Source organism: Onychomys torridus, chromosome 17 (assembly GCF_903995425.1).
Source record: "Onychomys torridus chromosome 17, mOncTor1.1, whole genome shotgun sequence".
In the NCBI taxonomy this organism is placed as follows: Eukaryota; Metazoa; Chordata; class Mammalia; order Rodentia; family Cricetidae; genus Onychomys; species Onychomys torridus.
Window position 1 is genome coordinate 19,337,616 of NC_050459.1, and position 23,959 is coordinate 19,361,574.

At 40.8% G+C, this 23,959-nt stretch overlaps 2 protein-coding genes across 2 annotated transcripts in view; both read right to left on the bottom strand.

Annotated features, from left to right (window-relative positions):
- LOC118597609 (disintegrin and metalloproteinase domain-containing protein 18-like) overlaps nucleotides 1–3,369 on the bottom strand; it is an 85,859-nt gene extending 82,490 nt beyond the window's left edge. Inside the window, exons 1-2 of the mRNA XM_036209196.1 lie at nucleotides 3,318–3,369; nucleotides 2,660–2,736 (exon numbers count right to left, since the gene is read on the bottom strand). Of these exons, the coding sequence (XP_036065089.1) occupies nucleotides 2,660–2,736; nucleotides 3,318–3,369 (129 nt within the window). The remainder of the gene's footprint in view (nucleotides 1–2,659; nucleotides 2,737–3,317) is intronic.
- Nucleotides 3,370–9,028: 5,659 nt separating this feature from the next.
- The window catches only part of LOC118569183 (A disintegrin and metallopeptidase domain 3-like), a 48,800-nt gene continuing 33,869 nt past the window's right edge, over nucleotides 9,029–23,959 (bottom strand). Inside the window, exons 13-20 of the mRNA XM_036166912.1 lie at nucleotides 22,663–22,761; nucleotides 22,249–22,444; nucleotides 21,695–21,782; nucleotides 21,288–21,468; nucleotides 14,528–14,614; nucleotides 12,954–13,068; nucleotides 10,212–10,380; nucleotides 9,029–9,140 (exon numbers count right to left, since the gene is read on the bottom strand). Coding sequence (XP_036022805.1) covers nucleotides 9,029–9,140; nucleotides 10,212–10,380; nucleotides 12,954–13,068; nucleotides 14,528–14,614; nucleotides 21,288–21,468; nucleotides 21,695–21,782; nucleotides 22,249–22,444; nucleotides 22,663–22,761 — 1,047 coding nt within the window. The remainder of the gene's footprint in view (nucleotides 9,141–10,211; nucleotides 10,381–12,953; nucleotides 13,069–14,527; nucleotides 14,615–21,287; nucleotides 21,469–21,694; nucleotides 21,783–22,248; nucleotides 22,445–22,662; nucleotides 22,762–23,959) is intronic.

Sequence of the window (23,959 nt, forward strand, 5' to 3'; positions counted from 1 at the left end):
AGTTCAATTCCCAGCACCCACATGTCAGCTCACAACTGTCTACAACTCCAGTTGCAAGGGATCTGACACCCTCACATAGATATGTGCAGGCAAAACACCAATGCACAAAAAATATAATTAATATAAATTTGCAAAACATGAGAGGTATAGATCACCGACATTTGGGACTGCCTGCACATGACATTAACAGTCGTTATAGAGCGTAATTGAACATGTGATTTTATAAGATTGATGACAAATGCTTGACAATTCTGAGTGATAGACTAACTGCACAAAATCATTGCTTTGCTTTGGTGAATCTCAAGCCTCCTCAAGTCTCTACCATTATTATTTTGATAATACCATAGGAACAAATCTGTACCTTTCAACTTAAGTGAAAACATTAAAATTGTTGTCAAGTTTAAGTTTGACATGTAAAATAAGACTTTGTGTGTGACAAAAATAGTCTAGTCCTACAAAAATGATCTTTAGACTCAATGCAAGTCCTTTCTAAATGTCAATGACATCCTCACAAAACTAGGAAAAAGACTCTAAAATGAGTATGCAACCAGAAAAAAAAAAAAAACCTGAATAGTCAAAGCAATCTTAAATAAAAAGAACAAAGAGGAAGAACTCATAACTGACTTCAAAAATAGACAACAAAATAATAGTAATCAAAATAGCATGGTGTTAAAATTGAAACACACACACACATACACACACACACACACACGCATACACACACACACATATACACATACACACACACAGACACACACACACATATACACATACACACACACACACACACACACACACACACATACACACACATATACACATACACACACACACACACACACACACACACACACACACACTATAGGCCTATAGAACAGTATTGAAAGTTTAGAAAACTCACATTAACAGCAACCTGATTTTTTTTTTTACGAAGGTACTAAGAAAAATCACTGGAAAAGGAACAAACTTTTCAATAAATGGCCACTGGTAAAATTGTACATACACATAAAGATTGAAAATAGACTCAGTATATTTAGCATTGCTGTTCATGGTAAAAGATCAAAACTTCAATGAGTCATGATGTTCTTGAAATAGCTTTAGTACCAAAAAGGCAACAGATAATAAGTGTGAAGCTGTAATGAAATTAGAATCCTCATGCAGCAGAGGTGGGAATGAGAACTGTGCATCCACTGTGGGAAATGACGTAGAGATGCCTCAGGAATACTCAGACATAATTATCACATAGTCCCTCAATTCAAGATACCACTATATATCTAAAAGGAAAAAACGGTCTGTACAGGATTCTCTACTGTTCAATATCTATTACAAATGATTCAAAATGCCAAGGTATGAAGACCAAAATATGTATTGATGGGTGTGTGGGCAAAGAACAGGTGTGTGTGTGTGTGTGTGTGTGTGTGTGTGTGTGTGTGTACACTGTAAACAGAATTGAGGTTTTTATTATCATTTAACATAATCCTCTATCAGTATACACACATGCACGCATGTGCACACACATGCACACACACATAATGGCCTACTGTTCAGCCTTCATAGGAGCTAATCCTATCATATTTACTTGGGTGAATCCATATTGAAAAATAAAATATATCAGTTACCAAATGATCAACACAAGGTTGTACTTCCATGATGTGTCTACAAAAGTCAGACTTAGAGAAACAGAATAGAATGTTGGTTGTCAGAGGGAAAAGTGGAGAACTGTGGCTTTGTGGGTATAAAGTTTAAATTATGCAGTAAGAACCATCTCTAGAGAACTGACGTACACACAGCATGTAAATTATTTGTTAAAGACGGTAGATCTTTTGTTCATATTCTAGCCACAAATAAAAGCACTGAAGCACACAAGTTTAGAAAGTAGTACATCTGTTTAGTAAATTCATTGTCTTAATGGTATCACAGATGTGTGCAGATGCCAACACTCATGAAAATGTACATCCAATGAGCACGCTTTTACTATCTAGACTAGCTCAACAGAGCTTCAAAAATTATTTTTAGAAGGAGACTCTGTCACAGCAAAAGACAGCTTCAAGAACTACAAAGGAGGGTTGGTGAGATGGCTCAGCAGGTAGAGGGGCCTGCCTCCACGCTTGACAGACGCTGTAAGCTTTGTCCTTAGGACTGACAGGGGAGAGAGGGAAAAGTGCCTCCCTCCGACTTTTTCTAACCTTCACATAGGGACCCTGGCATTGCACGCATCCAATCACACACACACACACACACACACACACACACACACATCCCTTTTTCTAACTTAATTCTACTTATGCTGACTTCTGTCTAATTTTACACGTCTAAATTTTACTGCAAACCAATTTATTGTTTGGTGGCTACTAACAAAGCTTTGAATTTGCATGTTGGGTCATTGTTGCACACATTTTACATTAATGTGTCATACACTGATTTTTTTTTTTCCCTACCAGAATGATTATTGGGAATTGTTCACTACTTCTTGACATTTAAGAACAAAACAGGACTTTAGAAGGAGACCAGAAAAGGGAAGTGGCCCGGAGACAGTGGTGGGGCGGGGACTCGGAGAACTAAAAGGTTGTGCGGTGCTTACGTGACTATAGCCAATGCAATGGTCAACAAAAGCTCACCCTCAGACCCGAGCAGTGAGAAGGAAACCTGGATGACTGACCTTTCCTTCTGAAAGTCCGCCCTTGGGTGGCTCTGTCTTCACTGGCACGGTGATATGCAGGTATATGCCTTCTGAATCTGCAACAAGAATTCGTATTTTGTTGTTGTAGATTTTTAATTTTCTCCGCCCCCCCTCTTTGGTTTGTTTCCCGAATCCATAATAGTCACATTCCAGCCCGTGTTCCTGAGCGCACCCGGAGCCCTAAAGTCGTCAACAAACTTACTTCACTCACGATAAACCCACTCTCTTCCTCCATGCACAACTTCCGATGACATTCTAACGACCCGTTGAAAATGACATACAGACAAAAGACACGCCGTTCAACCCGGCCACCCTGTTGCTCCTCAGAATCATGACGACACCCGTGTCTCTCGGGGGTCTGGGGAGCAATCAGAGGGTGCTGATGGTACACAAGCACCTGCATCTCCCTTAGCAGGATGCAGGGACCTAGGAAGACCAGTCGGATTTCCTGTTGTTGGTCCAGACACAAAGACAGAGCGGAAGCCACCATGATTACCCGGGGTTCACCTGGCCGGGGCTGGGGTGAGGCAAGATGGAGGAAGGGCATCAGTAGGAATCCAGGAGCACAGTGGTATGTATCCTCTCTCAGCTCTGGGGAAGCAAAATGGAAAGAGTTGGGGGGCTCGCAGGGCCTTACCGAGGCGGGCTAACAGCATGGCAAGCTCAACAAGTATGAAGAGCAGGGGCATGGTTGGGTCGGAGTGCAGAAAGCACAGCCGAGCTCAAGACCGTTGGCAGCCGCCGAGGGGCACGTGGGCAGCATGGGAGACCGCCCGCCCAGGGCGCGTCTGAGGCTCAGGGCCTCCACCCGGCTCAGAACGGACTCCAGCGTCCAGCTCAGGCCCTAGCTCAAGGTATGAAAGTGCAAACAAGCATAGCTTGTGTTGTTTGGCTGTTTTTGTTCTCTCCACTTGACCGGTTTTCTGGCATTTTTCTTGTATTGTGATGGAAGTCGGAAAGCAAGCTAGAAATGACGCGTATTATCAACATGACAAGTAAAGGAACTTGATCTTGGCAAGGTAGTCATAAAGCATAAAGCGCTCCTCTCCTGTCTTCCTTTCTTGCTGTACTAGCTTAGGGTTGGCAGAGAGAGGAATGCAATGAGTGTTTTGTTAATGGTGACTATCTCAACAAAACACCTCGACCAAAAGCAATGTGAGAATGTGTCTCGTCTTGTAGCTCAGAGACCATCATCTAGGGAAGTCAGGGCAGAAACCCCAGACAGGAACTGATGCAGAGATCATGGAAGTGCTGTTTACTGGCTTGCTCCCTATGAAGTGCTCAGCTTTTTTTTTTTTTTTTTCATACTATGCAAAACAACCTGCGGGGGAGAGGGCGTGTAGCAACACCCACAGTGAGCTGGGCCCTCCCACCAATCAGCAGTCAAGAAAATGCACCACGGGCTTGCCCACAGGCCAATCTGATGGAGCAATTTCCTCAGTTGAGAGTCCCTCTTTCCCACAGGACTCCAGTTGGAGTCAAAATGATATAAAACTAGCCCGCACGGTGAGACTGTTACACTTGGAAACTGTAGAAATGGGAAGGGCAGCCAGGCAAGGTGGCCTTGAGAAGCCACCAGCCTATAGAGAAAGAGATGAGCTACTACCTCCTGCTTTCCCAAGAATGTCCAACTCTACACACACAAAGCCCATCTCTCCTGCACCCATGGCTCTCTAAAACCTGACACTGTAGCACATCTTCCATAGCAGTAGATATAATGGAATGTCTGCAGCTTAAAAAGCTGATCTCCTCGGTTCAGAGGGAAGAATCACCAGATGCAAGTCTGTAGTATGGAGTAACAGTGCCAACAGCCACAAAAATAGTAAGCTTAGGTCACAGTGAAAACTGAGTCAGCTTAGGTTCTGCTAAGAATTAAGAAATTATTACTAAAATAAGGTAGACTCATCATTACCATAATCCAATATTAGTGGCAATGAGGAAAAAGGAAATGTATAATTATAAAATTTTGTGTCTTCTAAACATCTGTGTTTTGTGATAATTCATATTCTATATGATTCGCACATTTGAGGTATAGTAGTGTGTGATGTTAAAACATTTGTGAATATGTACAGTCATTAACTGTGAATTTTAGAACTTATTACCCCTCCATCACATTTCATTTCCAGCCACTAGGAGCCCTAAATTAGTTTACTAGTTGTAAGCTAATTCTTGTCATGTGTGGCACTTTCTGATTGGGTTTTTAGCATGATGACTTTAGGGTTCACCATTTCATGGTGATATTTATGGTCTGTTCTTTTAAAGGCTGAATAACACTGTGTTGGGTGGATGGTCTACACTTATCCATTATCACTTGAGGGGTATTTGAAAAAGGTCTCCGCAGTGAAGCTTGGCTTATCTTTGCTTTTAGCAAAGGCTCTGTGGCATGATCAAACTTGATGTTAATGAACAGTACACTGACTCAGGCATCATGGTCAAGGTGTGGAGATGCAGAGGGGGATTCGGACCATAAAGACTGCAGCAAGAAAATCACCCACAGGAAGCTTGGCTTTAGCAAGCACATAGCAGAGTTCAGGCTCACCAAATGTTAGGAACAAAATTCCAACTCACTACAGACACAACTCAACCCAAGACTGGGTTGGTGAACCTGCTCGTTTTTTTTGTTTGTTTGTTTGTTTGGTTTTTTTTGGAGTCACTTCCAAGGCAGCTACATCAACCAGATGGCCCATCTGTGTGAGCTTTGTCATGACTCACAAAAGCTACATCCCTAGAATTCCTTGCCTGGCTTGCAGGCAGCTGAAGAGAACCTTCCTCTGCCGCAGCAATCACTTACTGCTTAATGAACACAGGGAGGGGCCTCTGGGCCTTGCAACCTCTGAAAGTGTACTTCCGGAGTCATCTGCTCCTCTTGAGTTTTATGAGCCTGGTTCCTTCCATTAGGAGGAATGTCTCAATTCAAAAATAGCCACACAACCCCAAATACCAAGAAATATCCCAAATCTCAGCTTTCAGGGGGTCATAGGGCCATTATCAATACCTCTGACCACGAACTCGGTCTAGAAATTCCTTTTCAAAGGAGTGACTATTTGCGACCTATAGGAAGTGCTCCCACCCATCAGATCTTTCTCTGGGTATCCTGAATCTTGACCTGATAGAGCAGGGGAGTGATTGGAGAGGAATAGGTTGGAGTGCTTGCTTGCTCTTGGCTTTGGCCCTTGGGTGGGAACAGCAGTAGATAATGGAATGTCCGCAGCTTAAAATGCTGATCTCCTCAGTTCGGAGGGAAACATCACCAGACACAAGTGTGTAGACTTTCAGCCATAGATTTTATTTGGAGGTATGTAAAACTGAAATCTGTAAGCCACAGAAAAAGAGATGGGCTGGTTCTTGTTCTTGGATCAGTCCAAGGCCCAGAGAGTTTCTTGGTGGAGTCCTTCCTTCATTGTGGCTTCAATGTGCCTAACTCCTGTTGTAAAAAAAACAAACAAAAACACATACAGGAAGTAGAAAAGCTTCACTCACATCATTATTCTCATCATTATAAAATGCTCATCATTATCAAAAATCAACCCAGTTTATAGCATGCAACTATAGGTATAGAAACTTCACTAACATAATAAATGAATATGATTAAGTCCACGACTATGCTCTGGCCTTCTCTAAGATCCACAAGATTTGCAAAGCTACGGTCCCCACCCCCAACACCCAGTTTGTTTTGTATGTAACCAGTTTGCAGTGGCTACATGGAAAGAGCATGTCGTCAGATGGGCTTTACCTGTCTCAGCTGCATATTCTAAACTTCACATGAGTAAAAGTAAACCATCTGGAAGGTAAGTCCCTATTACTGAAGACATCATGCTCTTCAGAATCAGGCTCCTCCCTGCAAACTCCCCCGAACCCCCCCCCCCCCCCCCAGAGGCTCGCCACAACTTGCTCTTACTGCTTCGGAAGTATTTTGACTACACCATCACTCACCTGTAGGTAAATGAAGTTTCTCATCATGACACCTAAAACCTGTTTGTGTTTTTTGCTTATGATTCATTTGTGTATATTTTCTTTCTCAGTATCCATAAACTCAGAAGTCAGTTTTTAGAAGAGTAATAAGAAAACAAACTTTGGACACAGAGAGGGTCTATAAATTTTGATACTGAGAAAACTATATTTTATTTGTCCAACTTCTTGGTTCTTGTTGCGGCTTTGGGTCTGTTGTTTGGTGGTGGTGGTGGTGTCTTCCTGATGTATGTCAATAAACATAATTTTTTTCAGTGTTTCTTTTGTTTTTGTTTTTCAAGATAGGGTTTCTGGATTTCTCTGTGTAGCACTGGCTGTCCTGGAACTCACTGTGTAGACCAGGCTGGCCTCAAACTCACAGAGATCTACCTGCCTCTGCTTCCCCCAAGTGCTGGGATTGAAGGCGTGCTCCACCACTGCCCAGCTTATTAGTGTTTGTTCAGGAAATACATTTTCCTTCAAAATTTCCCCATGAGCTAGCCTTACCACCCCTAGTCTGAAATGCTAGGGTAACACCTATACTTCCAGCCCTACCAAAGTAGACTATTCCCAAAACAAAATGAGACAACCCTTTTTGAGCATTTAAAGCAGAAGTTTGGATTCTCAGTGGTACAGTGAGTCTTGCCTTTCACTCAGAGTGAGAGAGATGTGGCCCCCAATGACCCTGCTGAGGTTTTCTTCTCTTGGTAATCCTATCTGCTTCATGGCTTCCAACTCTGTCAGCAGAACTGTCATCCTTGCCAATAACCAAGCAATCTGGCTCACTTTCTCATCTGGGGTATTCATGTGTTGGAAGGCTACCCCTTAAAGTGTGCACCCAGATAATTCTGCAAGCCGTGTGTCTGTGGAGTACCCAGTGGCAGTAGATAATTGGCACCTCTACCACTACCTCTGATGTCATCTGGGTACCCGGTTCAAACATACTGCCAGGATATGGGCAATGGGATGGGTGCTGAGATGTTTACAACTTTAAATAAGAAATTTAGGTCTTGGCGTGTCCCCCACTGCCCCACCCCAATGGTGAGTGACAGATGAGGATACAGCAATCTGCTTACTTAGTAGAGTCAGATGTAAATCAATGGCAGATATGTAATTGGATGGATGTTTGAGGTACTGCTTTGTTGAACTTTGGAATTTTTCTATTTGTTCAGATGTGGTATCAAATATCTTTAATTTTACATAAACAAGGAAAAATTTTGTAAAGTATATGTGGATATCTCTTTTATCTTGTCTTATGATCAAGAATTGTCTTTCTGGTTTGTAAGAAGTTGTGCCCTGTCATCTCTCCTGGTCCTCCCATCAACATAAATTCCACCCCTTATTTCCAGGTATATTGTGGGGGATGTGTGTCAAGTGGGTTGTGACAGTTAGAACTTGAGGAGCACGCATGCCTTAACAATCATCATAGAGTCTCAGTGATGAAGAAGAATGTGCAAATGTCGAAGGACAAGCTCCCATACATTTGCAAATTAGATTCTTAAATCAAGAGGTGTGTTTGTTTGTAAATGCTTTAAGAAAATACTGAAAATCCCTTTAAAGAGATTTTTTTATAAAAATCTGATTACTGGCAGTTTACACTGAAGCTTTCCAAACCAATGAGAAAGAATACTAATAGCGAATGCTTTCTGTTGGCCTTGTTGGGGCATGCAAAACGAGTGATTAGGAGTCTGCATGAGGAAACACAGGAGCAGCTATGTACGCATGCTGAGGGGCTGCTCTCGGAGCACAGCGACAACATTTTGTCTTCAGTCACCTGTGATGCTGTCACTGGTGGCTGCCTTTTTCATTGTCTTCTAAAATCGATCTGTACAAAAGAGATAGTATTGTTCTCAGGATTATATAACACTGTCGTTTAGGAAAAAAATCATCAATAACTATGTATCACTACCCCCTCTGCAGGTGACAGCCAATGGTGAGGCATTTCAGTGTTAGGATTTTCAGATCCTAACTTTCAAAGACTTAATGCGCTCTTCTGGGTTGTTATTTATTTGTTTGTTTGTTTGTTTATGGTTTTGGATTTCAAAACTAACAGTCTAACCATTGTTCCCCTCTATCTTGTCTATGTGGAAATTGATGAGATATTAAAATACCCATCAAAGCAGTTGTTAATATTTGTATACATCTACATACATGTCTTCAAGTTCTTAGCCCTCTCTAGTTTGGTTCCTATCAAGTAACTATACATAATTACTTAGATGGATTTAATCTTCATTAATGAGGCTCCTAATAAGATCTTTCAACTACATTTAGCAACATTAGAGGTATTAGAGAACCTCTTATAACACACTAGGATAATACACTAGGCCTGTCATTATAGTGTTTGAGGTCCTCCTGGGCCACATATGGTGGCCTAGGTTTGAACACCTATCTAGGGAATCATCAACTCAAGTAGAGCGCAGGTAACTTTAGGTGATTTTTGCACACTGTCTCTGCTACTCCATCTGGAGAATAGGACCTAAAAGGTTCTGAGCATGGATAGATGCTTGGTAATCTGTTTGAAAATGGAAACAGAAAGATTGGCACTAATGTGCTGGTCAAAGGCGGGCACAGTGATCATCCTCCATGGAGTGCTGAGGGCCCCACTTCTGTGCCTTGGGCCCACTAGAATCTGCCCTCTTGCTAACCTGAAACCACCAGTATTTGTAAATCTTACGCTGCTGTGACAGGGTTTTGTCAAATTTTTGAAAACCATGATTCCTAACTGTGGCATTTCTTCCAACAGTCAAAATTTCTGGTAATTATCCAGATTTTCCCCAAATGTCCCAACAGCACAGGAATCTTTATGCCCACTGACATTTAATTTGGTGACTCTGAAACAATTTGATGATTTTACAGATGTCTACATAAATCATCAGGAACAGTGCCGAGCTAGTGGGCTGAACTAGTTGCTGCCACCTCCTTGCCTAGTCTTGGAACTAGAGATGGCATTGGAAATTAGACATCATTGTTTTCTTACAGGATGGGACTACAAGACTGGATGTTTACCCTTGCTTCAGCAGATGCGCTTTCCCTGAACCACCACTAAATGAAGTACAGCTTACATTGATATTATGACACAGACAAAAGCTGCACAACCCCTTAACTGCAGTTTAGAACCACACGTGTGATATTAACTGCATGAACATTCTGGAGCAGTGCTCCCAGCCTTGATCTGCCTTGTTCCAAACTCCCATTTCTCTTGCCTTCTACATAGTCTACGCCCAGATCTGCTCCCACTTTGTCTCCATTGATCCCCTAGGTGTAAAAATGACTTGCAATGTGAGGCCACTTGGGTTGCCTGGGAAATCAACTTAACCTTCTAAATTAATTACAGCTTATGAGGTGTTTCACTTGAGAGGTCCTGAGGATTTACTGGGTTGCTCCAATTGTCTTTGGCACATCAGGACATGAAAGGATGCCCATCAGAAAATTGAAATAAGCTTTGGTATATCCTGAAAACCTTTTGCTTAGTAGTTCTAGCAATTCGTCTGGTCAAGCATCCAGCCAAAAAGCCGTATTTACATTACTTAACTGGGTTCAAATACTTCCATGGTGCATTTTAAATAGTAACGTGTTTACTTACCCTCCACTTACTACAGTTTCTTCCTTGTGCTGAAATCCCTTTGAGATATTCTGCTTAATAACACAGATGGCAAACATGATGAGGAAAGGCAGGAAAACATAGAAACTGATCAAAAGTCCCTTTTTATAACGAGCACCGTGATGCTTGACAATCAAAGGTGTGCTTTTCTCTGAAAATGGAAAGTACCATTGAACTTTTCAAAAACCATGATTGACACAGACCAGTGAGTGACTAGAATTGCTGTCTTGTCCTCTCTAACTTCTCAGTTTTACTTTTATAGACTGTTAGTTCATTTTGAATTAATGTTTATGTACGGTCTATGAATTCAAACGTCCCTTTGCATGGAACTATTTGGTCTCTTAAACCAAAGACATAAACAACACATATCTTAGCAAGAAAAAGAGATGTGGCCTGGAGGTATATTTTTTTAACTTTATTTTTATTTTATTCTGTTGTTTCAAAAATCTGCCCCCTTGAATTGGATTGTCCGTGGGTTTAAATCCGCCTCCTTGAACTAGATTGTCCATGGGTTTAAAAGCATTCTGCTGTTTTACAGCTGTCTGTTTCTGAGCCTTTTTGGCCACACTCTCCCAGCCACTTCACTTGCCCACACCCAGACCCTTTCTCTCTTTTTCATACTTCACAGTCTTTTCTCCACTCCACATTCTCTGTTGAATTACAGTTTTCTGGTGCTCCAGTTGCTCTAACAATAACTTGCCCCCTCTTACTTTTCCTTCCACTATTTTTTTCTTTCCTTAAATAATAACCCATAGTCTTGGCTCATTTCTTCTAACTCTTACCATTAGTAACTCACATCTTAAGATGTGCTACAGGTTATCTTTGTACCTTTATTCCCCCCAAGTTAGTGGAGATGGATAGAAGATTGTTTATAATTAACTGGCTTTTACTGTATCTTTATCGTGGACATATCTGTCCAATGTGGTTACCTCTGTATTAATAGTCTACTCTGAGGACCTAGAGCGATTGGCTCGGAGGTTAAGAGCCACTGGCTGCTCTTCCAGAGTTCAATTCCCAGCACCCACATGGTGGCTCACAACCATCTGCAGTGAGATCTGGCGCCCTCTTCTGGTGTGCAGGCGGACATGCTGGCAAAACATTATATAATATATACATAATAAATAAGTCAATCTTAAAAAAATCTACTCGGAGTTGTATTAGAAGCCTTGCCTGTCACCCTGAAGGCTTAGCTATAGAGCTATACCTCAGGTCGAGAAAGGAACAGTGCCTCAAGCTGACTGAAACCTAGCCATACATGAGCATCGCAAACATTGCCACTGAAATAATGTGGGGGATTAAAAAAGATTCCAATCAGTGGCCCAAACCCAGATGCCTAAGTCTCAACATGGAACCAGAAGAAAAACATGAAAAATCCAGGAGTTAAAAACAGGTCGCTGCCGGACAGTGGTGGCACACGCCTGTAATCCCAGCACTCGGGAGGCAGAGGCAGGCGGACCTCTGTGAGTTCGAGGACAGCCTGGTCTACAGAGTGAGATCCAGGAAAGGCGCAAAGCTACACAGGGAAACCCTGTCTCGAAAAGCGAAACAGCAACAACAACAAAAAAAAATCTTACTACTAATTCCACAGTGATGGATTCTGATGAGAGTGTGTTAGATAAACTGCCAAGGAAACAATACAAAAGGAAAAGAAGAGAAGAAACATAGGATGACCAATGAAATCCAGGTGCTGGGCAGTTAAGGGGCTGTTTTACTAGCCTTAAAAGAGACATCTGCCCCCAAACCTCAGAGAAGACAGGGCAGAAAGAACCTAAGAGCCAGAGGATGTGAAGTGTGGTGAAGCGCCATCTTCTGAGCCTGGAATAAGTGTTACACTCACAAACTCGCTGTAACTATGGTTACCTGCACAAAACTTGTACAAGATCAGCCAACATTCCAGTGCTCAGTGCTTCTTGGATTTAGTTAGTTACAATTAAAAGAAACAAAATAAAAAGAAGGCGCCATAATAGTGGCCCAGCATTGGGAGGTAGAGTCATGTAGGTCTCGGGAGCTCTCTGGCTAGCCAGCCTACCCAAAGTGGAGAGCTCCGGGTTCAGTGATAGTCCCCATCTCAAAAAATAAGGTGGAGAATAACAAGGGACTGTGCCCAATGCCCTGCTCTAGTCTGTGCACGAATGTGCATGCACAGACATATAAGCACACACACACACACACACACACACACACTTTTGTTTTTGGTTGTTTGTTGTTGTTGTTGTTGTTTTTCGAGACAGGGTCTCTCTGTAGTTTTGGATGCTGTCCTGGAACTAGCTTTGTAGACCAGGCTGGCCTTGAACTCACAGAGATCCACCTGCCTCTGCCTCCCAAGTGCTGGGATTACAGGCGTGTGCCACCACCGCCCAGCCCACAGTTTTTAAACATGCAACTCAGTTGTAAACTAGCACATTGTCATATATAACTCCCTGGAGAAATATAGACTGTAAGTAAGTTCTCATCTTTTCTGAAATTCATGTTTATGCAGAAAGGCATGCTGCATAACATAGAAATGTTCTGTAGGCCATGACAAAATTAGAAGAGGTTTGTTAAATATTCACACTTCTAGATTAAAAATAGCCTCATGTAGTTCTATAAATTGAAGTAACGTCAAGCAAAGTAGAAACATCAGCTTCTCAGTTGTACTTCTTAATGCCAAGTCTTCAACGGTCACAGCAACCAGCTTAGATGGAGTGTACTTACACACATGCAGACCCCTCTCTGAACACTAACCAAAGGGCAGCCAAAATCCATCATCAAAGCTCCCTCCTGGAGATGAAGGTGTCATGTCACACTCTGGAGGTGCATAGCCAACGTCACATTGACAGTTGTGTAGAGAGTTGCAAATCTAAAACCAAACCCAAATGAAAACTGAGCAACCCTAGTGTTTATATATATAAAAATGAGAAAAGTCATTTATTATCCATAATTGGGGTGTGTAAATTAATCAACTATTGCAATTTAGTTTATGTAGTTTTAATATGAAAGCAAAAATAATAGTAATAATAATAGTAAATGTGCTTATATTAGGTTTTTAAAATTCTGTCTTTTTGTTGGTCCTGTCTCTAAATAGAAGTTATAATGTTCTTGATATAATCAAAATGACTAGCTAGAAAGAAAGAACAACTATGAAGTTAGAGAATATAAATTTGGTGGTAATTACAATTTATTATTAATTTAGACTAAAAACAAAAACCCAGCTGTGATGGGAGAAAACTTCTATGGAAGATGAAAGAAAGTACTTCGAAGGAGCCATTGGGCCAAGGCAGATATTAATGCACACAGAAGGCTAGGAAGACGCTTGCAAAAATAAAAAGAAGGCTCGGGAGCAGAGGAGTCAGCCCCACAGAAAGTGAAATGAGTTAAACTAGGTGAGTTCCAATTTGGCTGCTATAAAAAGCACAGGTTTTGAAGAAGACGCCCTGCTGACACATTTGAAGCAAACGCATGCTGGGAAAACTTCCAAACTCCTGTAACTCATCATGTAATTTCACAACAGCTGGGGAGGTAGAAATACCAGGGACAGGTATGACAGTTAGAACTGAAGCACTAAAGTCTAACTCTGGGGCATTAACAATGCATTCAGCATGTTGGAAGAGATGCCACAGTCTCACCAGAATATGAGGAAAGGAAGGTTCCCATGATCTCTCAATGCTGTGTAGGGACAAAACTCCCAGTATTTCTTCGAGAGAATGAAAATGTTACCTACATTTGGCTCATTAGATTTCATTGCTCATAATTTGGGGAAATGGAGTCATTTGAATATACAATAATAACTGGTGGTTTTTTTCAGTATTCTTAATAGTCACATATTATTAGAAAGACTATAAGTGTGTGAATTCATGAGGGCAGCATAGAAGACACAGGAGAGGAAATTAACTGAGGTCATCGAAAGACAAACCTAATCTGAGTAGATGGGAAACTCTGATTTCTTAAACGCCGGACAGGGAGTAATGTATGCATTAAAATAAACGGTGTCTGACCACCTTCCTTCCCAGAAAGCCCACAGGCACATGGGTGTGCCACATAAGTACGGTGCTTGATAATACATTGTGACATGTTAATAATCAAACATTATGACACTATTTAACACTCTATTTTTGTGTATCATTCAGAGCTTACTTGCTCAGTTGGCCTGTAACAGTCTAATGGTGCATACAAGTCAATAGTACAATCTACATGCCTTATTTAACTGAGCTTTTCAAAAAGGAATTTCCACATCAAAGAACTCTGAACCTGGTTGTTCTGGAAAAGGTTTATTGATGTGAATGGAGACAATCATAATAAAAAACAAAATGGCTACGCACCCCATTTCCTTGGCACTTTTTCTCAGAGTCACATTGTAAAGGTCCTCTGTAGGCATGCACACGTAAGCACTTCCCTTGGATACAGGCCTGAAAAGCATATTAAAGCTAGAAATGCTAAAGGTAAGCAACAGTGGACAAGTGCAAAGTCTAGCTGAAGAGTTATATTTGCTACAAAGATTATGTACAGGAACAGCATATGCATAATGGTTTGATCTACATTTCATAACACCCAGTCATTCTAATGAAAGCAGGAAGTGCCCATGTACTTTGTAGGGTTTGCATTTTGAAAATGAGATGCAATTTTTCTCCCTTGGAGCAACAGAGCTATCCACATTCACACCAATGAGTTGGCATGAGAACAAACACAGCCAGCTTGTGCTAAGACCAGAGCTCCCTGCTCACATTTTCCCACCACTAAAGACACTCTCTCGTCTTTTGCTTGAGCACGGAGTGAGTTGTACAATCCCTTCATAGATCAGTTTAAATCATCTATGAATTCAGGACTGTGTAAACCTTCCTCACATGTTAGGATGATGCAATAGCTTCTTACAGTAAATACTCAGTTGACATTAACATGGACTCTGCACTCAGGTTACTATTCCTCTACCCAAAGTCTAACGGCATTTGAATGTCTTTTGATGCATTTTCTAAGGGGAGCAGCTGACTTTTTCCAAATGATCTGATGGGATGTTTCACATGGGACTGAACAGTCTTCGGTAGAGAGAGAAACTGAGGCACAATTAAATGAAAAGTTTAATGTAAGTAAAAGGTGAAATTGGTGAACTGAGCAACTCCACACCAGAAGTGACTTAGAAGCTGCAGGGAAGAAGGACAGAGGGAAGCTTTTATAGGCGGGCCCAGAAGGAAGGACAGAGGGAAGCTTTGATAGGCGGACACAGAAGGAAGGGAAAGAACACACTGGATTTGATAGGCTGAAGGTCTCTAGTTCCACTATCTGTTTTATGCTTTGGGATGTCCTTAGTCAGATGATGGCAAGTTAGCTCACTGCTTCTGCTTGCTTTAACTTAACTTTTCAATCATAGGCATTTATTTATTTATTTATTTATTTATTTATTTATTTATTTATCTGTTTGTTTGTTTGTTTGTTTGTTTCTTTCTTTCTTTCTTTCTTTATTTCTTTATTTATTTATTTATTTATTTAAACTAGAGCTGAGGACCGAACCCAGGGCCTTGTGCTTGCTAGGCAAGCGCTCTACCACTGAGTTAAATCCCCAACCCCAGGCATTTATTTATTTATTTATTTTAAATCTCAAAGTTACATTTTGCTTATTTTTGCAAATCAAACAAGCTTAATGTCACTTAGAAGCCTTAACTGGCTTTGTACCCTCTGGGATTCTCTTCTCTTCTCTCTCTCTCTCTCTCTCTCTCTCTCTCTCTCAACTATGTATATATGTGTATGTGAGAGAGTGTTGTGGTGAGCATTTGTGCAGTGTCTACAGAGGCCAGAAGAGTTATGAACCGGCAGGTGCTGGTGCTCACAAGAGCAGTAACCTCCATTACCAACAGCTGACCTATCTCTCTAGCCCTTGGTCAGAAATCTCCATCCCCTATGTTCATCTTAATTTAACATCCTAAAATTTCTATCGTCTTTATTCATAATTCTGTCTCATTAAAAGCATTTCCAAAATGAAGCTTGGAATGAAAACTGATATTTTTTTTTTTGCATTTTGCAAATGCTCTAAGTTATTTGACCTATCTATAATTGGCATTTATTGTGCCTTGATTTTTTTCTAAGCCACCTTCTTAATATCTAAAAATTAGTTTAACACTACTCTATTAAAAACACATAATGGGGCTGGAGAGATGGCTCAGAGGTTAAGAGCACTGACTGCTCTTCCAGAGGTCCTGAGTTCAATTCCCAGCAACCACATGGTGGCTCACAACCATCTGTAATGAGATCTGGTGTCCTCTTCTGGCCTGCAGTCATACATGCTGTATACATAATAAATAAATAAATCTTTAAAAACACACACACATAATGTCTATTCCTATTAGAAGAGAAAAAAAAAAAAAAACTGGTCAGGATAATAGAATCTCTGGCCTAGGTGGAGAACTAACATTCCAGATGGCTAGGGCCAATGCTTGGTTAAGAGTCATCCCTAGGAAGGGGTACTCAAGACATAGAAATGTTTCCTATAATGAGACACAGAACTTTTACTACCCAGAATCCCGGCCCCTGGTGCATTAACTTATGGGCCACAGCCACGTAGGGTTTTAAGTCTGCCTGCCTTTCCGAATTAACTTTTCCCTTTCTTCTTTCTCTCTTCTAAGCATGCTTTCCTTAACACATTGGCTTCCTCCTTGTTCCTGTAAAACTTCCTCCTTGCTGTGGGGCTGCTTGTCCACCATGTGTCTGACCATCTAGCATAAATGGCATGGCTTTTTCCTCTCTTCTCTGCAGCTGCTGAAGTCTTGGAGCTTGCCTGCCCTGAGGTTTTTTCTTTAAACATTAATAAAATGGTCCTTGAGCTCCCATTAGAGCCCTTCTTAAGTTTTTTTATTAGCAAGACTAGGAACCCCAAGTGGAGACCCTGATTTACCCTGTATCATCTGGCAACCACAAAGGGAGCCCCAAACTTCGACTAACAAGACTATTTGATATTTACTGAATAAGGAGTCAGACATTAATGCTCCTTACATACACACTGTCTCATCAATTCCTATTTTTCATTGCATATACACATATGTATAAGTTGTATTCTCTCTAGTATCATCAAATATTCTGATGCCAACTAGGTGTCCTGCACATCAATTAAATTATGACATTACATTTGTGCATGAGAACTCCTGTAAAAAAGCTGTGTCTGCAAAACTGATTGGCTGACTAGAATTGCGGTGATGTAGAGACATTGGGATGTTGTTGGCCTAGAGCATAATTGACTTGTTTTTAATCTTTGTCCATCTCTGTGTTGGAACTAGCATCCCATGACTAATAGATAAAACCCTTTTGAAATCTATTAACTTAGCAGATCACCAGCTTCCACCAATCTCAAAGCTAAAAACACCTCTCTGATGTACCCACCAATATAGTTTAAAATTTATTTAATCCATTACTTTCTTTGTTCTGTTGCTACAAAACTCCATGAAACTTCTTCAGCATGGGAACATGGAACCTGAGGTAACTCTGGGCTTCCAAGGTCATAGTCATGCAAAGTTGGCTTCAAAATAAACTATCACTTATTCCCTTTGAGGTGAAAGCTGTGTTTTTTGTGTAGAAACATCTATTAGATTTTTGAATAGGGCAAATGGTTCAAGAAGAAAGAGAGATGGTCTCCTAGGGATGAGATTATCTGGAGCTATTAATATTAACATTATGGACAGGTAGATAGAGGGACAATAGTATGGTAGGGCTCCAAGGACGGCTCAGGACTTGGCACCAGAGACGAGCAGCATGGTGGGTCTCTGAAGGGACTCAGAGCTGGTGGAAGATGGGAGGAGGTTCCCAGCAAAGGCCTGTGGCCAGGATCTGATTCTCAGGCAGGGAAGTGGGTGGAGAACAAGATGTGTCCCACTTCTGATGTGGACTCATGGCCCTGCTGAGTGAAACACTGGCAAAATTTTCAGCTTGGGACTCACAATGTCCCAAGAGGGAGCCTGTCAGTATCTGACAGCAGAAGCCTGAGGCACAGGCTGGACCCTAACAGTGTCTACTTGATCCCACAAAATAAAAGACTCAGTCCTTCAAGACTTCACAGACAGCAGTTGACAATCAAATCCCAGGTGATGTGTGCTTCTGGAAAACTGCATACAGAAAGAAGGATTCCTCAATTCCCTCCTGAGGCTAATTGTGGTTGGCTCAAAGACCTCAGAGCACTTCTGTGCTTTCATTTGACTGTCTACCATCAAGTAAAGCACACAGTTCAGGAACAGACAAATGTTGGGGCTTCTCAGGGTGAGGAACTTGAGGGAAGGTAAGAGAATCCTGTCTGCCCTGGAGCATCGCTTCCCAAGTAAAGGTGTGTGTTTGCACAGTTAGACCTGACAATCTGTCCAAGAGTATTCCCCAGCTTGGCATCCTTCCAGAAAGCCAGCATCAAAGCTCAGAGTCCCGCTCCTCCATGAATTATTCACTTAGTCGATATAACTAATCCTGTCCTGGGGTATTCAGGGAGTCTGATGCTTAGTCACTCTAATCACTTCATGGTGGAAATAACTAAAAACCTCAGGTATGATTGAAAGAGCTTCATATGAGCCACAGAAGACATTCCTGTCACTCTGGGATCTGACAGAGCAGATCAGGCCACAACATAAGCATGAAAACCAAATCTACTTTTTGTATTTGAATTTTCATTTTTTGGATTTATAACTTCATATTTATATTAAATGTTTTCTGCTTTTAAGTGTTCTTGCACCAGGATGCTCCTTTATGATTATGTTTTTAAGTTTTTCTATTTTAAGTTTTTACTAATATGCATTTTCCTCTTGTTTTTTTTTTTCATTTCTTTTCTTTTCTTGTATCTTTTTTTATTCATCTATTAACTTTACATCCAGGCCACAGTCTTCCCCACCCATCCTCCCCTTCCAGTCCCTCCCCCCGCCACACCCTATCCTCCCTCCCACCTCCCAATCCTGTCCTCTTCCATCTCCATCCAGGAAAAGGCAGGTCTCCCATGAGTATCAACAAAACACTGGCCTATCAAGTTGCAGTAAGACTAAGCACCTCCCCATGAATTAAGACTGGGCAAGGGGACCCAGTATGAAAAGTGGGGTCCCAAAAGCCAGTAAAAGAGTTGCAGACAGATCACAACTTCAACACGTATGCAGAGTGCCTAGGTCAATCTCATGCAGGCTCCTTGGTTGTTGGTTCAGCCTCTGTGAGTTCCTGTGAGCCCGGGTTAATTGAGTGTGTGTGTGTGTGTGTGTGTGTGTGTGTGTGTGTGTGTGTGTGTGCCTTCCTATGGTGTCCTTGACCCTTCTTGCTCCTATATTCCTTTCTCCTCAGCAGGATTCCTGAACTCTACCTAATGCTTGGCAGTGTGTCTCTGCATCTGCCTCCATCATTTGCTGGATGATGTCTCTCTGATGACAACTGGGCCAGGTACCAATCTGGTCACAGGCTACTTATCCACTATTTCTAAGAGTCTAAGCTGGGATCTTCCTGGGGTCTCCTAAGCTGGAGATTCCCCTGCTCCAGGCTTCTGCCTGATCTCATAATGTGCCCCCAGCAAGTCCCCCTCAGCACTCTCCCACTCTGTGCCCCCCCAACTTACTTGCTCATGTTCTCATCCCCACCTGCCTTCAGACCACTCACAAAATCTCCTCTATTTCCCCTTCCCAGGGAGATCTGGGTGTCCCCCCATGAACTCTGCTTGTTACCTACTCTCTCTGGGTCTGTAGACTGTAACGTAGTTACCCTCTATTTTACAGCTAATATCCACTTATGAGTGAGCACGTACCACGTTTGTTTTTATGGGTCTAGGTTACCTCACTCAGGATGATTTTTTTTTTCTGGTGTCCTTGTGTTAACAGCTGAGTAATATTCCATTGTGTAAATATACCACATTTTCTTTATCCATTCCTCAGTTGAGAGATGTCTAGGCTGTTTCCAGCTTCTGACTATTACAAACAAGGCTGCTATGAACATAGTTGAGCAAGTGTCCTTGTGGTATGATTGAGCATCCTTTGGGTACATGCCCAAGAGTGCTATTGCTGGGTCTTGTGGTAGGTTGATTCCCAGGTTTCTGAATGGTCACACTGACTTCCAAAGTGGCTGTACAAGTTTGCACTCCCACCAGCAATGGAGGAGTGTACTCCTTGCTCCACATCCTCTCCAGCATGAGCTGTTGCTTGTGTTTTTGATCTTAATCATTCTGACAGGCATAAGATGGAATCTCAGAGTTGTTTTGATTTGCAATTCCCTGATGACTAAGGATATTGAACATTTCTTTACATGTTTCTCAGCCATTTGAGATTCCTTTTTGTTGAATAAAATAAAATGATGTCTTGTGCGAATACTTAGGTACTCCTCAGGGTTTGTTGTTTTTTTTTTGTTTTTTTTTTTTAAGCAGCCTCAGCCTATTTGCTTTAAGACCATACAATTACCTATCTGAAATCTTTGTTAGACTTTTGGGAATTTTCATTTAAAAAAAAAAGAAAAGAAAATGACACTTGAACCTTGTGTTTTATTATTGTGTCTTAGAGAAGGGAAATTACTTTTATAATAATATTGTCATTGGGAGTGTTAGATTATTATGAAAATAGAAAAGTAAATGATGTACTTTATTAATAGTAAAATAATTGTCTTTGACTAAACACTTGAATCTTTCATTTCTCTTTAATATTATTGACATTATTCTGACAACCTGACATTTTGGTGACATTTTTTTAGTATGTTTTCTGACTCTTTTTGTTTGTGGTTTATACAAATTATTACAGATCAGATCCTAGCCTAAGAATGAAGTTCAGTTATTCAAGTGGGAAAAAACAAGTTTAAGTATCAATAGTCAAAATCCTAAGATTATTAACAAAATGAAAGTTTCTTTGACCAATAGCAACTCCAGTCTCCCTTTTAAAGACTAATTATGGGTTAGCACACAAACCAATGGATATTGTTGCATCTTTTTAGTTATATGCTATTATACTTCATTATTGTGATGAATCAAAAGAAATTGTGTACACACTCATAGGCATTCATAAATTATATATATATGATATAATATAAATATAAAATATAAATAAATATAAATATAAAATAATTATAAAAACACAATGCACAAACATCCAGTAAAAGTGTCTTTACCTTGCCACCACCACAAATGGTACCATCATGTACATAAGTATCATCAGTGAACTGAGTGTCTCTTAAGTGTGCGGACACACACACATGGCCTCCAATGTAAGTGTACTGGATATCATATTTATCTGTTGGTATGATTTCTGTACGGTCCCAGATACAAGCCACTTTTCCACAAAACACAGCACTGGAAATATAAAGCAGAAAAGTTGAATATTGTCACTTAGCAGTCTTGTCCATTAGTTCAATAATAATTCAGTGTATAATTTGAAACCTTCAAGCAGACCATACTAGCAAGCAGTTGAGAACATGTACCTCTTATGACAACATGTGACCTGCCTGCAAACACTAAGTGCACCTCTTTGCACGACACACACCACACATGGAAAATGTACAATTTGATGAGTATGTACCTATAATTACAGCGTCCATGACAGTTTCCGAATTTGTCATTTTGAATATTCACTTCTTGTATACACAAATAATTAGGACCCCTAGCATCTGAAGAAGAAGAAAAAAAGAATTTCAACTTTCGCATGCTAAAAGTCAAAAAGTAATTTACAATACTTAAAAGTATAGGATATTTATACTGAAAGTGTCTTGAAGTGTAAATGGGAACAGTGGGTACCAATCAACCAAAAACTACTCAGGAAAAAAAATGTATTGTGTTAAGGAGAACTGTAGAAAAAGCCATTCTCTCCCCAAAACCATACACTAATATTCTACTCTTCCCCCACCTATGGCCTCAACTCTAACTCATATCCTATATGGCTTCAATGTGATAGTCTCTTCCTTTTTGATGTGGAAAGGATTTGCTTTGTTTGGATTTTCAAATATGGGTGTAGATCAATATTTTATAATAAGGCTACAGGATAGATTTGTGACTTTAAAATAACAGCAACTTAAAAAATAATCCTCCCCACCAAAAACAAACAAACAAACAAATAAATAAAGGTACATCTCATACGTTTTCCAAATAAATCCATGCACTGCCTATCCAGGTCTCGGCAGACCCCACCAAAGCAATAGGCAGTGAAATTGTTGCATGGTTCTAGGTCAGCAGCTTTGATGTCAGGGACACAGTGTTCAGACACTCCATTGCAGAACTCAGGGAAATCACACAAGTCTGTGCTTTTCCTACATAGACGCCCTCTTTCGGCTATCTGAGAGACAAAGAACAGATTAGCTTTTGTCAGGGTGACTCGGTTCTCCTCTTCCTGGAAGTTAGGTAAGAGAAGATTTCTCTACTCCTTTGAAAGATCATGCCATATGGACTAAAAGTCAGTTGTTTTTAAAAGAAAGGAGGGGGGAGGGAGGGAGGAAGGAAGGAAGGAAGGAAGGAAGGAAGGAAGGAAGGAAGGAAGGAAGGAAGGGGACTTACCTTGCATGTCCTTCTGTCACAGCATGCCCCTGACCCACATGTTGCAGGCTTTCTCAGAGTACAGTCCTCAGCGTTACAACATCCTTTATGACGACATGTCTAGAGAAGAAAATACAACCAAGGTAAACATAGGCGCTGGAAATCAGATCAATGACTTTCAGCTCTTTTCAAAGTACAGCTGTGGGCTGCTTAGTGACCCTTCACTAGTTTACAAACATCTCCTAAGGTTCTCAGCCCTGCCAGCAACTTACCATACTTCAACTGTGGTCTCATAAAGCTATAATGGAGCAAACGGTTTCTAGTATCTGTTGACATGGTGGCCAATGTCACCGCATAGTGCACTACACACTGGTGTTTGTGGTGAGCTGTGGTGGGTATTGTGTTGCCTGAATGTGTGTGTGTGTGTGTGTGTGTGTGTGTGTGTGTGTGTGTATAGCTACATACACACATGGAAATTACAAATGCTCCCTCTGACAGGATCCCACAATGATGATTCCACATGGACTATGATAAAGCCATTAAGCTGATTAACACCATGGAAAGATCAACTTTGGACTGCAAACTACTCAGGACAATTTTGAGATGGCTAGCTGAGATGATCCAGCCTGACAGACTACTCGAACAAGGACTTGAAACAAGCCCTGCACTTTCTCATTATGCAGCGGTGGGACAAATGATACAGGACTTGACAATTAACCCAAAAGTTTTCTTTTCAGGATTCCCCTAAAGGTGGAAGTAATTTTAAGAAATGACACCCACATTCCCAAGAAGTGGGATGGTAGGTTTTGGGTCGTTTAATGAGTTTTGAATATTGTCATTGTTTATGAGGGTTGGTTACAAGTTGTTAATTGTTAATGGTTAGGAAAAGAGCTGAACATGGAGATTAGATATGAGGTAGATCGATGAATCTACTCTGAGAAAAAGGATGAAGAAATAATAGGATAAATGGGTAGATCACTGAATCTACTGTAAAAAGAAAAAGGAGAAGATATAAAAATGACAAAAGGTAGATTACTGAATCTATTATAAAAAGAAAAGAGAGATATGGATATGATAAGATAAAAAGGGAGATTATGGATTCTACTTTAAAAAAAAAACAAGGAACTACTTGTTTTAAATAGGATAAGTAATGAAAATTTTTTTGCCTGAGTTTATCAAATGTTACTGGACTGGACATTGTTATATATTAATGGAGTTTTTCGCCTGAATCTGTCAAATGTTAATGGACTAGACATTGTTAATGTAATTCTTGACTGTATATATTGTATATACTTATTGGATAGTTTTTCTTGTTATA